This window comes from Salvia splendens, chromosome 4 (assembly GCF_004379255.2).
Source record: "Salvia splendens isolate huo1 chromosome 4, SspV2, whole genome shotgun sequence".
In the NCBI taxonomy this organism is placed as follows: Eukaryota; Viridiplantae; Streptophyta; class Magnoliopsida; order Lamiales; family Lamiaceae; genus Salvia; species Salvia splendens.
In genome coordinates, this window is record NC_056035.1 from 26884026 (window position 1) to 26899717 (window position 15692).

General features: G+C 37.8%; 1 protein-coding gene across 2 annotated transcripts; it reads right to left on the reverse strand.

Moving 5' to 3' along the window:
- Positions 1 to 4171: 4171 nt before the first annotated feature.
- On the reverse strand, positions 4172 to 15352 carry LOC121799267 (regulatory-associated protein of TOR 1-like). 2 transcript variants are annotated; one of them, XM_042198585.1, is made up of 23 exons: positions 14614 to 15352; positions 12906 to 13008; positions 12038 to 12120; positions 11665 to 11823; positions 11440 to 11556; positions 11206 to 11363; positions 10590 to 10744; positions 10344 to 10494; positions 10171 to 10249; positions 9912 to 10013; positions 9613 to 9696; positions 9406 to 9516; positions 8857 to 9210; positions 8512 to 8698; positions 7796 to 8404; positions 7289 to 7621; positions 7098 to 7221; positions 6859 to 6983; positions 6634 to 6779; positions 6430 to 6531; positions 6175 to 6260; positions 5970 to 6054; positions 4172 to 4970 (listed from the first exon to the last, which is right to left on the reverse strand). In XM_042198585.1, the coding sequence occupies exons 1-23, from the start codon at positions 14962 to 14964 to the stop codon at positions 4632 to 4634; spliced, it is 4143 nt and encodes a 1380-aa protein (XP_042054519.1). In that variant the 5' UTR covers positions 14965 to 15352; the 3' UTR covers positions 4172 to 4631. The 2 variants fall into 2 exon arrangements, with proteins under 2 accessions (XP_042054519.1, XP_042054521.1); XM_042198587.1 differs by having other exon boundaries at positions 10344 to 10488; positions 14614 to 15351.
- Positions 15353 to 15692: the final 340 nt, after the last annotated feature.

The following is a 15692-nucleotide window of genomic DNA, read 5'->3' on the forward strand; positions in this document are numbered from 1 at the left end:
AAACATATAGGGTGCCTAAAAGAGGGGAAACATGTAAACGTAGTAGAACAAGTTTGTTTTTGTCAACTTTGGCACACCATAAGAAGAATAGGATTTTCAGGTTTGATTTTTGGAGATCAGGTGAAACAATGTCCCACTACATCCATTTGATTATGAATGTCATTTTGAAGCTTCACACATTACTTCTTGTAAAGCCAGAGCCTGTTAATGAAGATTGTATCGATTCACTATAGAAATGGTTTATGGTGTTACTGGTTATTGTAATTATTTGTGTTTGCATCTAATGCAATACATTTTCTAATGGTGGTTTATTTGTAACTTTTTATTAGGGTTGCTTAGGAGCATTAGATGGGTCATAAATGAAATGGTCAGTAGTACATATAAGTCGAGGTATAGGACAAGAAAGTGTCAAATTTCAACAAATACGTTGGATGTTTGAAATCGAAATATGAGGTTTGTGTATGTTTTACCTGGTTGGCAGGTGATAGTCGCGTGCTACACGATGCAGTGAACAAGGTAAACGGATTAAAAGCCCCTAGAGGTGACAAATAATTTGAAATCTATAATTCTGTTTATTCTTTCAAAACTATCTATTTTTTGTTGTCGTAACATAAACACAATTTTTACTCATTGTGTATTATAGGATATTATTACTTGTATGATAATGGCTATGCAAATTGTAATGCGTTCCTAACGCCGTACAAAGGGGTAAGATATCATTTGATGGAGTGGGGGACTAATACACAGAGATCTCAAAATGCTCAAGAATTGTTTAACTTGAGGCACACAAAAGCACATAACATTATAGAACGAGCCTTTTGGGATTCATGAAGAACGGGGAGCCCGCGATGAGGAATTTGCTGAAATTTGAAGGAGGAAGCATTCCACCCGACCGGGTGGGATTTGACGCACCAAAACACCTGGCCGGGTACAACCTTCTAGAGGAGCTGTAGCCAAACTTCCCCACCCGGCCAAGTACATGCTGCCACCCGCCCGGGTGGCCCGTCCAAGGCGTGAGAGGGTCAAAGAGTTCCACCCGGCAGGGTGACTTTTGGTCATCTCGTCCACCCGGCCGGGTAGTGCACGGAAGGAAGCCGGAGTCCAGAGACTTTCACCCGGCCGGATGATTTAACACCCTAATATTCACCCGGCCGGGCAAATTGACGCATTTTATTCCTTAGTTTTTGCTGAAATCATATTCCTTAGTCTTAGCTTGCTTCATCAATGACTTTATATTCCAATTTCCACACTATCCAATGTTAATCCTTCTTGTTTCATCTTAGATTCATGAATTCTTGTTGGATCTATGATTTGTCTTTGTTTATTTTGATAAATAGAAAATCTACTTCACCAAAAATATTGATCAAGCATCTACAATTGAGTTTTGCTTGGGTTAATGGATGATGATCTACATGGATCCATATCAGGTTGACTGCGTTGAACCTTCTACATAATGGACTCGAAAGATGGATGATATGGCGAATGATATGTGGCTCAATGTGGGAAAGATATTTATTTTGATTTGAACTTTGTTATTAATCATAAATGGCTTAAAATTATTTGGCTGATTTTTTTACAGGCTCATGTCAACGAGGTATGAAACGATGGACCTGGCGCCAATGAGCGACTGATTTTGTGGTGACGCAGCCTTTTAAAGGAAGCAGACAACAATATGTTGTTCCATCAAAGCTAGGTCAATAGCTATTGATTCAGAGTGATTTTGATTGTTCTATTTATGGCAATAGTATTGGTTTTATATTAAGCTAATTGGTGTAAACAAACTTATTCTGTGACCTTGCTTTCATTTTACTTGGACATCATGTAAACTCCAAGAAGGAGCATGTTTTGTTATGAACCTTGTAGTTCAGAAAGAAACCTCTTTCTACTGATTTTGTATGAACCTCTCTGTCAATGTACTTCTTCTTGTTGGGAGATCGTATGGTTAGCTTCTCAAAATGAATTATGTATGAAAAAATGCAGTTGATAGATGAACTGACAAATAACTAATTAATTAATGGAGTTGTGTAAGGCGTAGTAATCAAATACATTAAAAAATCAAGTAGCCTAATTAAAAAATCTTTAACATAGCATCGCTTGTGCTCAAAATCTAATAAAATAATAATGAATGGATGCATAACCCCTATATGAAAATCATAACCTTGAAAATTTGAACATTGTATTCCCATAAACGCAAAAAATAATGGAACAATATCAATGACAACCTTTAAATTTCGAAGTAACAATGACATAAACACCAAAAATCTCATATAAAATGGTTGATTGGTCTACGAAAACGCGTGAATACAACAAGGAATTAATAAGTTCTTCTATAATGGATGACGGGAGAAAGTTGAAGTGATCTGCGCTAACAACGACGATGAAGATCGGTAAAAAAAACTAGGATTTACGAATGAATAGTATTTAAACAACAGAGGTTGGTAATTAATTGGGTTAATTTTGTCTATTTGTAAGTTAATCCTATTTACAAACCATTATACCAAACAAAAAGCTATTACATAATATTTTTTTACATGTCAATTCTTTTTTATGTTTCAGCTTTATTATTTTTGAAAATGTTTTGTAAACATGTTGGTTTCTGTTTTGGGCTTGTGTTTGCATTTTGGAATTGGGATAAATCAAGATTCTTGATTCAAGTTATGTTAAAATAGGAGGATACTTTCTTGTGTAGTGAGGGAATTTTTAATGTTATGATTTTATCCATAAAAAAGGAATTGATGGTTGTTGATGGAGGATTTTTTAGTTGTGTTTTTGATTGATTATATATCTGTATGTATCGGGTTTTGTATTCAAGATGGAATTTGGTTGTGTGTCAGTGGAAAAGATGTTGTGAAGAAACGGTTGCAGCACAGGAAACCGAAAGTGGAGTTGCTTGCTTTGGTTGATGTTTGCCAAGAAGTGTGGTGATTATGTGCATTTTCATATTGCAGATAGTTGAGGAGATGGTGAAGAAAAAGGCTAAGTTTGTATAGATTTGTGATGGTAGGATGAAGTGCACATTGAATGAGTGTTTATTTTGATGCTCTGCTAATGCTCAAATACATGATTAAACGTTGATGTGATTCTTTTGTTTGATGCTGCTTTCAGAGTGATAAAGTTGTAACCCTGATCACATGTTTGGTGGATTGGGAAGAAGATATCCTCACCAAGATCTGAGGGTAAATACTTGTATAGTGCCTGCCTTTTTATACAATTTCCTAACTAAACCTGAAGATACTACTTTTCTACTTAATTGGACTTTTATATTAACCTTATTTTTCTGCCTTTCAGTATTTCTGAACTTAATTCCTGCACACATTCAAAAGCTGGGAGCGATGCTTCTCAAAACTCATCCAAGCTCTGTCGAGCCATGCAATGAGCAATGCGCGCCTGCATTCCTTAGCATCGTTTTGTCAACAGGTAGCAGCTCGAATGAGCAGAATTCTTCTCCAGACCATACAGTTTCAGTTTCCCCCGAGGCTTATCTCCGTGGGCTCAGCCTCAGACACCGCAACAACCTCCATACAACAAACAATCATCAGTATATAATACTCAGCCTCAGCAGCAGTCATCACAATATCAACACCAATATCCTCTTAATCCCCAGTATGCGTACCCTCCTCCACCATGGGCCAGGCTACTTCAGCAGTCATAATCCTATGTATACGTACTCGACTCCTAGACCCATGGGCCAGCTGTGCAGCCCTTCATCCCTTCATATAGATTGTTTTAAGATCTTGATGTGTTCAGCAGTGGGGATGGGAGATTCAGACCGACGACGAGTAATGCGACACCAAGCTTGTCCGGGCCCACAAGCCAAAATATGGGTGGAGGGAGGATGTGATTGTTAGCTTGGTGTATATTTAATTTTTCACATATTTTCGATTGGTGTAAGTAATAGGTTCGTTTGAATAATGTTTATTCTAGTTTTTGACTCCCAGAAAATATGTTTTTCAACTGAATAATGGTTATAAATTTATGGATGTGATTGATTTTCAGCCTGTGAGCAATTGCATCTGTTCTGTTATATAGTATTCAAGAATTTGAATGTAAACAAGAAAAACAACAAACCATGTAATGTAAGCATATTACATTTTCCATACAGGCTAATCATGATGGTTATGCAAGCATATTACATTTGCAGTTATATAAAATATAATAAATGCTGAAGGGATAGAATAACAGTTAAGATTAACAATTAAACTATAATTAGTTGGAAACCATTTCAACTATACAAATTGAACAAAGTTGCTGCAGCTGTTAATGTGTACGAAGAGAAGGGGAAAAAGAGAGGAAAAGAGAAAACGAAAATACTAAAGAAATACAGAAGGACAAATTGAAGATAAAAGTAAAATAAAAAATAAAAATGGGCATATTTACACATTTCTTGACCTATAAACAGAGATTATTTGCCAAAGCCTCCATAGAATCAGTCGGTTGTTTCTTCCTTTTTCCCAGAGTTGATCCAAATGAGTGGAGGCTTAATTAATATATTATACACCTTCAAATGCGAGAGCCGAGCATGCACCTTCGTACCAAGAGATGACATTTTCGCTTGATCGGTCATATGCAGGCAATGTAGTTGCTTGCTGCTGAACTCCAAATTGCCAGGTCGTGTCCATAGATGAATAAATTCATCTTGGTGGAGAAATCTCATCAGCATATATGGAAACACAAGCATCAGCAGCACCAGCAGCGAGTAATACTTGATAGGGATGGAAGGTCAGGCAGCTAACGGATCCGATCTTTTGGGCCATGAAAGTGGGATAGTACCGAATAGTGCCTAATGGATCACCCTCAAGATTGAAGACCTTGATGAGTTGCTTGGCCGAGCCACTTGCAATAAGAGGGGCGTGCCTGTGGACAGCTAAAGCTGTGAGTGATCCCCTATGGGCATCGATAGTCAGGTACGTGTTTTTGGCGCGTCTCATATCAAGGAACTGGATATTTCCTGCTTGTGATGCACTTACGATCTGAAAAAAAAGAGTCAAACTGTAATGACAGGTGCCTTTCGGAATTTTAGCATGCATACACAACTAAACCTACTTGTTTAGTACTCCCTCAGTTCCATTAGGATGGGATCATATACATTTTTGGACCGTTTGGTTCCATTAAAATTGGGTCATTTCCATTTAAGAAAAAAATACAACCCACTTATCTCTTTTACTTTAATCTATATCCTACTTTACTCTCTTCTTCTATTTCTTACTTCTACTTTAGAATAAAGTTCAAAATTAGTCCCATACATTTGCTCAAAAAAACTTGTTTTTTAAGTTTGTTAGCTTTTGGTCCCAAACATTATGTTTTAGTTCATATTTAACGCTTTTGTCAAAACTTAACGGTTAACTGGATTTTGACTTGATTGATCAGTTAAATTATGGACTAAAACATGTAGTATCATCTAGGACCAAAAGCTACTTAAAATTTGCCGAGGGACCAACTAGGTTTTTTGTGCAAATGTACAAGACCAATTTTGGAAATGCGGCTCACCATTAAGTTTTGATGGAATCATTAAATATGGACCAAAACATAATGTTTGAGCCCAAAAAGTTTTTTTGGACAAATGTACGGGCTATTTGAACTTTAGTCTACTTTATTCTTACTCCACAACTTAAAAAAAAAAAAAAACTCCCTCCGTCCCATTATAAGTGAGGCATATTCCTTTTTAGGCCGTCCCACTATAAGTGACGCATTTCCTTTTATGGTAAAAAAGCAACACTCTATCTCTCTCTTCCTTTTTATCACTCCTACTTTCCTCTCTACTTTTTTCTCCCTCTTTATTCTCTCTTCATTTAACCACTAACACTACTACCTACAAACCTACGCCCAAAAGAAATGTGTCACATGTAATGGCACGGAAGGAGTATTATTTAATCTTCATGCCCAAACGAAATGCTCCAACACTTATGGCATGGAGGGAGTATTAAATTTGCTTTATCTTAGTGGGTTGAAAGGGGGAAGAAAACAGTCACCTTTGCTGGTTCAAGACCAGGTTGGAAGCCGATACCAACAACTCTTTCAACTCGTTGAGTGTGAGGTCGGGTTTCAGTAACAAGCCTAACCAATTCAGGAAAAAGAGAATGAGTCGCTGACAGAATAGAACCATGTACAGTGATCAGATGTCAGGGCCAGATAAGCTTGAGAAAGAAATGGCAAAACATATGAATGATATCTTACATCTCGGGAGTACGAATATCATATAATCTGACATAACCATCAACAAAACCAGCAGCAAATTGACCTCCATGAACTTGAGAAACAGACTGTACATTTGATGAAATTGGTTAATCAACCATCTGTCGGTGCAAATTTTTTAATAACAACAAAGATCAATGCAGAATGATAAAAGTGAGAACATCATGTGTAGCACATGAGGAGTTCAACAACTCCTGGACGTAAAATGAAGAACTGATTCTGGGAATTTACACCCACCAGCGCTGAGATGCTTGAATCTTGGGGTAAGGAAATGGTCTTGACAAGCTGCTCTTTGTCCAGATCCCAAGCCATGATAGATGAAATGGCACCAGAAGAAAACTACGCAGGGCACAATAAAGGATATCAATGACATAAAAATGTATATCTTGACTTTAAGAAAGAAACACAGCACACACATAGCAATGTAGTTCAATGACATACAAGATACCCTGACTGTTGTTGCCAATCCACAACAGCATTCACACCATGGGCACCAGGTCTGCGACCCTGAATCGAAGCGAAAGCAGTAACTAATTTCTGTTGTCCTTTTGATGTGTAATCTTTCCAAATCCGGATATTCCCATCATCTATATTATAACATAAGCAGGTTAGAGTTCAGCATCAACTAAAACAAGCAGGCCTCCCTACTTTAGGTAAGAAACTTACTTGATGCAACTAGAAGCATGTTCTCGTCAAATTCATTTACAAGACACAACTTTGAAACTCCTTTGTCAGGGTAATCATGGTTACTGAAACTGTTGAGCAGGGTTGCTTCCTCATAATTCCAGACCCTAATACATTACATCTAAAAGAATTAGCTAATCTACAAAATGTGAAATATAACAACGATTACGAATTAGAAGCACCATAGAGATAAATAATTCCATTCAACAATTTTCTCCCACCTAATCCTTTCATTTTCATCTGAAGCAATCACAACAGGTAAGAATGGCTGCAGCAAAGCAGTTTTGGTGCCCGTCTCAAACTTAGTATCCCAACTGGCAATTTGATTATGCAGTTTACTCACAGCTGCCAAAATAAATAGCATTAAGAAACAGTAATTACAGAGAGCAGTAGAGTATTATTAAGGACTTACAGGAGTGTTGGCATTTTACTATATGATCAAGTGCCAATTTCTCCCTTTCTTCTCTTCTAGCAATTATGTCTTCACTATCATCCATTGCGGTAAGAAGCGGCTTTGAAAAGTGACCACAGCTCCAGTTATAGATCATTGACTGTGGAAGAAAACTACGTTCTGAAGCACCAGATGGCCCAGCAGAAGCTAAAAGTGGACCAGCTAGCCCTGAATCTGGAGAATTAATCAGATGCGGTCTAAATTCCAAGGAACAAACTCTCCGCATCCCAGTCAAGTAGCTTGGTCTAGGAGGACTAACAGGAGGAGTTCTGAACGTCAGCGGCAAATGGGCTCCTACGGAAATATAGAAAATTTACAACTTTAAATAAAAAGTAACAAATAAACAAAGAGAATAAATTAACATGAAATTTCAGAAAACAAACATGTAGAAGTATTCTTAATCTTTTTTTTTTACCCAAACAATGGCACAAACTGCTCCAGGGAGAAATAAGCAATAAAAAGACTTACCTCCATTTAATTCAAACCAAGATGATGAACGAGCTAGTCCAGCCAGTCTGGAGCTTGCCGCTGATTCACCAAGACGAGCACTTGTACCAGCAGGCTTGACTGATTTAGCAACAACTTGTTCAATACCAATAACAGATAATACTCGCCTTCCAAGGGATGCAACACGTGGTGATGGATCCTTTGCCAGATTGCACGTAGCTAATACACACTGTGAGTACAGTGCATTATCAAGTGCTTTTCGCCTTGAATGGTGAAGAACCCCATTGCTGACAGAGTCATTTGGTGCTCCAGAATCAGAATGCAGAGATGAATCATCAGAAAGTGGAGACCCATGCATTATCCCAGAGGTAGCAAGAGGGCTGCTGGTAGATACTCTCCCATCACGAACAAGAGGCTGGCTGTCATTACCAACTCGTAATAACGGAGCAATTGGTGAAGGAACTATACTTCCATGAGACATGTAATGAGTTGGAGTTGTATAGCCACTACTAGAACCCTTGACAGCGAAAGACGGTAAGGAAGTGAGTACAGAACCAGATTGGGGTTTCCAATATGAAGCAGCAACTGACTTCAGGTGTTTGTTGTGGCCAAAGGCAAACCGCGAAAGAGCTGCAAACAGTAGTGGAGTAAAAAACTTAATAGAGGAAATGGGTGGACAATAGCATAATACAACAATAATAATTATAAAGGGCAAGCACGTTAGATGTAGTACATACCTACAGCAACTTCAGCTCGCACCAATGGGCTTCCATCAGAAACGACACTTAAAAGGTTCTTTATGATACTGACTTCAGCCCTAACTTTTTCATCATCATCACAATCTTCATCTTCATTACCATCTCTCGACGTGTCAAACCCTATATCAAGGGCGGTGCCTAGAGCGAAAACCGCTGCCGCACGGACCTTTACGAAAGTTCATTAAAATTACATAATGTACCTCACTGTAAGTACAGAGATTAAAGAAAACAATAAAAAATTTGCATATGCTTTCTGTTCATTGGTTACTATTAGAAGGCAAAGAGTCAGTTACAACAGATAAAACTGATAGGTGATAGTAAGACCTCTGGCTGGGGCTCAGAAAGAAGAGGAGCAAGAATATCTGGAGCATCGGCCTGCAGGCCTAACTGTTGAGCTTCCGAAAAATCTTCCCACAGTTTCCCAAGGCACAAGCATATCCACTGAAGGAATAAAGGTTCAGTTTGTGCTTCGTTAGGAGATGAACACTGGAGATGCTTGAGGCAGACATGAATAAGACCAGCTTCTATGCAGGTCTCCTGGCCCCGTCTGTGACCATCTACAATGATGGCCAGCACAAATGCAGCCATTGCCCGTTGCTCAGGATAGGCTTCCACACTATCAAGAAACCTAATGAAATAAGCATGTCCACCATCCTTTACAAGATCAACCTGACATGACTGCAGGAACACAACATTTCAAGATTTAGCATACTAGTAAATGTAGTCAATTTGGCAGTACTACCTGTTCTATCAAAATTCTAAAGCTATACAAAAGGTGATGCCTCCCACAAAATAACTCAGCCATGAAACTGATGACAGATCCAGTTGAATAAAACAAAATAGGAAATTATAGAGAAAATATTCATGATTCACCTTATCCAGAGCTAGGATCTTTGTCCAGATGAACACAAGAATTTGTCGTAGCTCTGGAGTGGTAGTTTGTAAAAGCTTCAGAACATAAGGAAATATTCCGACAGATAAGGCCTGCAGTTGTAGACACAGAGCAAAAAATGTGTAAAACCACAAAGTTCAATATTGATTCATTAACAAGATAACAAACAACAGATCCATAGAAGATACCAGCTCCACAGCCCAAGGTCCCATATCCAGAAATCTACCAAGGAGTACCAGAGCCCGAAATCTATGGCATTGACTGAGTAAGACCTGAGTGACAAACAGAAAGAAGGGGGTGAGGGTAGGGCAAGTAGCCAGCCATATTTTGAAGACGACATAAATATCTACAAAAGCATTGAAATATGTTCCCCTTCAAAAACAAAAATTGAAATTTCAAACGTTTTGTAATCTCCTTTAAAAACAAAACTAGCTAAAATAACATTAGTCCACAGACAAAAATAAAATAATTCTAAAGTGAATCAGACCTGAAGAACAATGGGCAACTGCTCCGGAGGCTTTTTATGCTCTGATCCATGATCGAGCCATACTTCAAAAGCTGTTAGCTGCTCAGTGAAAAATGGGCTCGGCTGCAAATGAAAACAAGATATGTAAATCAGGTTGTATTTCGACTACTAAAAAACATCAATCTGGCAGATGCGTTTGTGCTGGTTTACTAATATCCATCCATCCTATACAAACAATATGTTGTGGAAGGTAAATGTGGAAAAAGATTGTTGTGGATACCTGAAACTCTGCATTTGGGTCCTCAAGTAATGTTGGAAGCTGAGAGAGACAGATTTCAGAAGCCATATCCCATGCATCCCTGCAGGTGCACAAGAATAAAACAAACATACAAATCAATATCATTGTATGAAAAGATAAAAGTTTTTGTGGGGGAGACAATAAATTAAAGTTACCACATATGATGCTGATGTGTAGGTGGCAACATCGGATATGAAATTGGAGAACAATTTGCAGATCGCATAATCCTTTCAGCCAGCAAAAAGTTTCTAAACAAGCTGGCAACCAAAAGATCTTGCCTGAACAAACGCTGGAACAAATCTGAAACTCAAGTTGGCAATTCCCATATTATCATTACCATGCTGTTCAAACTTCAAATTAAAGTTTAAAATGACCACATGAAATTCTCTCCCTGTCATTACCATGTGGAAGTACATTCCATGCGATAGTGTCAGTCACAGCTGTGAATATCCAGTTTAATTCCCCAAGAAGGGTCTTCCGGTCTGTTTGGCGGCCAGGAATTCTATCTATTAAAGAATAATCAAAGGACTCATGCAGCAGCGACCGAGTGCAAAACCTGAAGAATTATTACATAACAATATCCAAATTCTTTAACATATACATCTAGAAACAAGAAATGACCAGAAAGTCATAATATAAGAAAAGAGACCTTAGCAATCATATTCTCTGGTTGCAAATGCAATGTAACAGTGTATATAAGAGAAATATAATTATATATGGCAAAAATAATCAATCAGAGCATTGCAAAGAGCCAGTTTTTTTAAGGATCAAGAATGGTCTTTTCGACAAAATTTGGGCAAGTTTATCAGAGATTGTGCATTATCATCCATGCCAGACAACCCTTGGGGCCTTACAGAAATAGAATGTCAAGAATTACATGATACCTAATTCATGTTTTCAGTCACCATCTACAAAACACGGGGATTCTAGCGACATGATCAAAAGAATTTCAAAAATCAATTAACACTTGATGAAAAATAGAATTGAGAGTGCAGTTGTAGAGACGCAGTTGATCACCATCTTAAAGCCATTTTTATCGGCGTCGTGAGGCAAGATGTAAATACATCAGCAGGAAACTCGGCACTTTGCGGAAGAGTCTCGTGAGCTTCACAGGCCCCAAGTAAAACGCAATCCCTCGTGGGAGCTCCAGAAGTAGAACTGGAATAATCTTGGAGCTGTTGTAAAATGAGATACATTTAAAAAATTAATATGTATATAATAAATGACGCTGATATCAGTGAGAAAACCAACCTGAATGAAGGCACTGACAATTAGCCCAGCGGCAGAGCAGTCAAACACATATATAGAAGGTGTCTTCAGCCAGGAATCCAAATCACTGATTGGCAAAGGGATGTACTGTGTATAACTCTATATAAACAAATATATGAGAATTGGGAACTAGAGAAAAGTGGAATAGGAAAGTCGGTGTTGAGACTTGAGTATGGTATATAGTAGATAAGGTACTCAAAATAAGACCTTATTAAATAGCCAAATTTCACCATTCGGAGTTGGCTTAGGCACTCCATGTCCATTGTAGTGGAACAGAACTCTTTCAGATTTTGCATATTTGCGGCATGTTGTGCACAGTTTCTTTACTTCATCTACAGTGGGGTCCAATGAATACTTGTAACGAGCCTGTCGTATGAGCAAATAATATGTTTACTTAGCATGTAAAAACAGAATAACACCTTTTATAATGCAATATTCAATTTGTAAGTTCATGAAAGTATCAATATGATATGACATAGCATGTAAAAACAGAATAACACCTTTTATAATGCAATATACAATTTGTAAGTTCATGAAAGTATCAATATGATATGACATGGTACAGCATATGGCCTCATACCTTGGGTTGCCACCTTTCATATTGTTGATTCAAGCTTCTTCCAATTGTTTCAAGAGCTTTTTGTTGTGTCATTGAAAATGGATCTAAAAAGAGTGAGGCACATGAACAAATATATACTTTCATCAGATTATTACTCTGTTTCTTACATATGGACAAAAAAAAACCAAGCTGAAAAAATGAACAACGCTAAACCTTATATACAGTCCACCAACAGTTATTGGATATAATGGATAATAAAACAAAAAAATTACCCTGGCACAGAGACTAACCCACATCTATGATGGTTCAGTTTTTCAATACTTCTTTTCATTTTCAGAGAATGTTATTGCCTTAAATTTATGCAGTAAAAATTCTCAACACTAACTCTTTCATCCATACCCTCTCATAGCAAGTCCCCACCCCCACTTGAGAAAGACAAACTGTGTGGATATGATACTCAACTACTCTCAACCATTTGTAATTCTTAACTCACTCTAGTGGGCAGCAAAACCATACTACCATGATAAATTTCATAGCAGAGAATAAATAATTACAACCACTAATATAACACCCATTTTTTAATTAATGAATATGCCAAAAGGTCCTGACACATACATGATTGATTATTTACATAAAGAAACATTTGTGAGCAGTTAAATGATGAGGTACAAAAATTACCTATAAAAATACAAAAAAGTGTCCACATGCAACATGTTAATGATGACAGAGGAATGGTATTTATATAAGACTATTTAGTTCAAAGATCAATAAATCGCCTTTTAAATAAGTCACAAATAGATAGCATACATCTAAGAAACAAGCATACAAATAAAACATTGTGCCAACATAAAGCTAACTATCAGAAGAAAAAAGCAGAACAAGTTTATACCAATCCAACATTCCATCCGTGCACAAGGCGATATCTTTATAACATCAGGTGGATCAACGTTGATATTTAAACACAAAACTAAGGCAACACATCCTGTCTTCATCTGCAACAAATGTGAAGTTGACACAGTAAGGTGAAGCATGTTTCAAATGATAATTTTACAAGATTAATACAGTATCCAGAAAAAAAGCAGATAAATCCAAATATAAAAGCATACAAATAAATTTCAAGAGAATATCATTCTTCAACCAAGAGACGTACTGTCTAGAGAAGACCCGAAGCACTATTTACTGTTTAGAAGTAGTAGCTTTTGAATAACAGATTAATCCAAATATAAAAGCATACGAATTATATAATTTCAAGAGAAAATCACCCCTTCAACCAAGAGACATAGACTTTCTAGAGAAGACCCAAAGCTCCAGTTACTGTTTAGAAGTGGTAGCTTTTAAATAACAAACAGGCTATGAAACAGTTCTGGCCGATTTCAAGAACAATCATTTGACCTAATCCAGTAAACAAAACTCTCATATTCGAGCCCTAAGCAACAAATAAAGTTCAGTTCAGCAAATAACTTTATAAAATATACTCCCTCTGTCCCACAAGATTATGCACTTTCTAATTTTGAAAACTATTTTCTCTCTATTGAGGTGGGACCCATTCTCCACTAACAATACTTTAATTACTTTTCTCTCTACCGCTCTCTTACTTTTACCAATTTTGCATTAAAACCCATGCCGAACCCAAAGTGCATATTCTTTGGGGACGGACGGAGCATTCTGGAAGCAGGTTACATTATCTAGATCGCGAATGGCCAATGGAGGAATGCAAAAAAGAAAAAGTCATGGAGGAGCACAGATCTAAGAATTATATTTTACTGGAACGAATTTAGGAGAAGAGAGAAGGTGGAGAGAATATTGTCTTTTCCGATCATGATTCCATTAGCCAAACTTCAAGCTACAAGAACTGCTGATGACATATACATTCTTTCACATCAAACACTTCTAATTAAAATGTCACAACACAAGAGCCAACATTACCCACTATAATCCCTGTTTATCATAACGCAAACAGTGCATCAGAGGCAAAAGTTGAATTTTGAGAAAATAATTGAGAGCTAAAGAATGATAAAAAATAAAAAGCAGACCTTACTGGGGGGAGGGGGTGCTACATCATTTTCAAGGTAATGCTCTTTTAACATAATGTGGCCGGTAACCCTTTTGAGTTAATTACACATTTGTAATGTATCGGATGCAAGAACTTGGTAGGTTATATTAGTCAAATATTATGATGCAAATGCATTAACAGGAAGAGAAACAAGGAAAAACAATATCTTTTCAAAATTAAACAAAAAGTACTCATTTGACAAATGAAAACTGAAATGGCCTCATAAACAAGGGAGTATTTATGATACGATTGACTATCATCTACCATCATACTCGCAACACTAATGAAAACTATCACAGACAAATCACCTTGAAGCACACTAAATAACACACAAGAGTCTACTATCACGATCGATCATCTCTTTCCACGACATTGTTCATAAATTTGACAAGTTATATCTGTGACATCATGTATGCATGACACGATATTTTCCAACGTACTACAATAACAGCATATTCAATGCCCCAAATTTGGGATAAGCAATGTGTATAGCAAGAAACATATAGTAATACATACACAAAAAGCAAATAGTTAGACAAATTACCCGATCCCGGGGCCGCCATTTAGAGACCAAGCCGCTATCCGAGGGCCCTGCTGGAATACAGTCCTCAAATCCGTCGTGCCGAAGCTCACACAACACAATAGTCTGTGGAAAGTAAGCCATGCTCGTGGTGGTGGTCATTTCCGCATAGCTGCTGCTCGCGGTTTCGGTTAAATCACGGGCATTGGTATTATTATTATTACTAACACTGGCAATGCTACTGCTACTATGAACACTGCTTTCGCCATCCTCCTCAACATGAGTCCCATTCTCGGTGAACTCTTCCAAGTGATTCGAAACTGCGGTCGTAGACTGTGAAAACCGTGATGCCGCCATCAAATCCCCCAATGCCATAAAATAAAGTGCCCTAATTTGCAGATAATTGCTCAGCCCTGCCCTAGTCGAACTGATTTCGGAGGAAAACTCATAACAGGAACATTAATTGAAGCGATTGGTGAGAAAACGTGAGGGTTTTAGGCAATCGTGAGTGGAGATGGGGATAGAGGGGTTTAGGTCAAGGAGCGGGGTGCGATTAGTCGACGAAGCCGGTGAAAGAGCGGCGGAGAGAGATAGAGAGGAGAAGGTAGAGGAGAGAATCCAGCTCTGTAAAACCCTAGGCAGCGCAGGCGCAAGTGATGGCGGTGACGGCGGTGGGAGAGGTGGAAGAGTCGATGGAGGCGTAGATATACATATGTATATACAGAGAGAGAGAGAGAGGAGATGTCAAATGTAAATTTGGGGTTTTGTTATTAATCTCACTTTCCTTTTGTATTTGTTTTAATTATGCCTAGTCACGTCATTACTAAAATGAAAGAGGGCTATCTCTATGGACGTATAGGCATCCAAATGTTCGTTCAAACGCCGTTCGTATTCCTCAGCATCCCCACCACTACTACTACTACTACCACCCGCGTTACTCATTTTGCGTTGTTGTTGATCTTGTACAGAAATTAAGATAGAGAGAGTACTCGTTAAAACAAGTGGTGCGAATGAAAATGTCGTGCAAATCGCATATATATAGTGTTTCGAAAATTTAAAAAAAAAAAATTCGCTCGCCGGTTCCTCGCCGATCGAGAGGCTGC

Excerpts from the sequence above, each read along its gene's own strand:
- LOC121799267 (XM_042198585.1), bottom strand. The coding sequence starts at position 14,964 with ATGGCATTGGGGGATTTGATGGCGGCATCACGGTTTTCACAGTCTACG. Across the intron at positions 9,211-9,405 it reads AGATCCTAGCTCTGGATAAG|TCATGTCAGGTTGATCTTGT; the intron begins GTGAATCATGAA and ends GTGTTCCTGCAG. Across the intron at positions 8,405-8,511 it reads GCGAGCTGAAGTTGCTGTAG|CTCTTTCGCGGTTTGCCTTT; the intron begins GTATGTACTACA and ends TACTGTTTGCAG.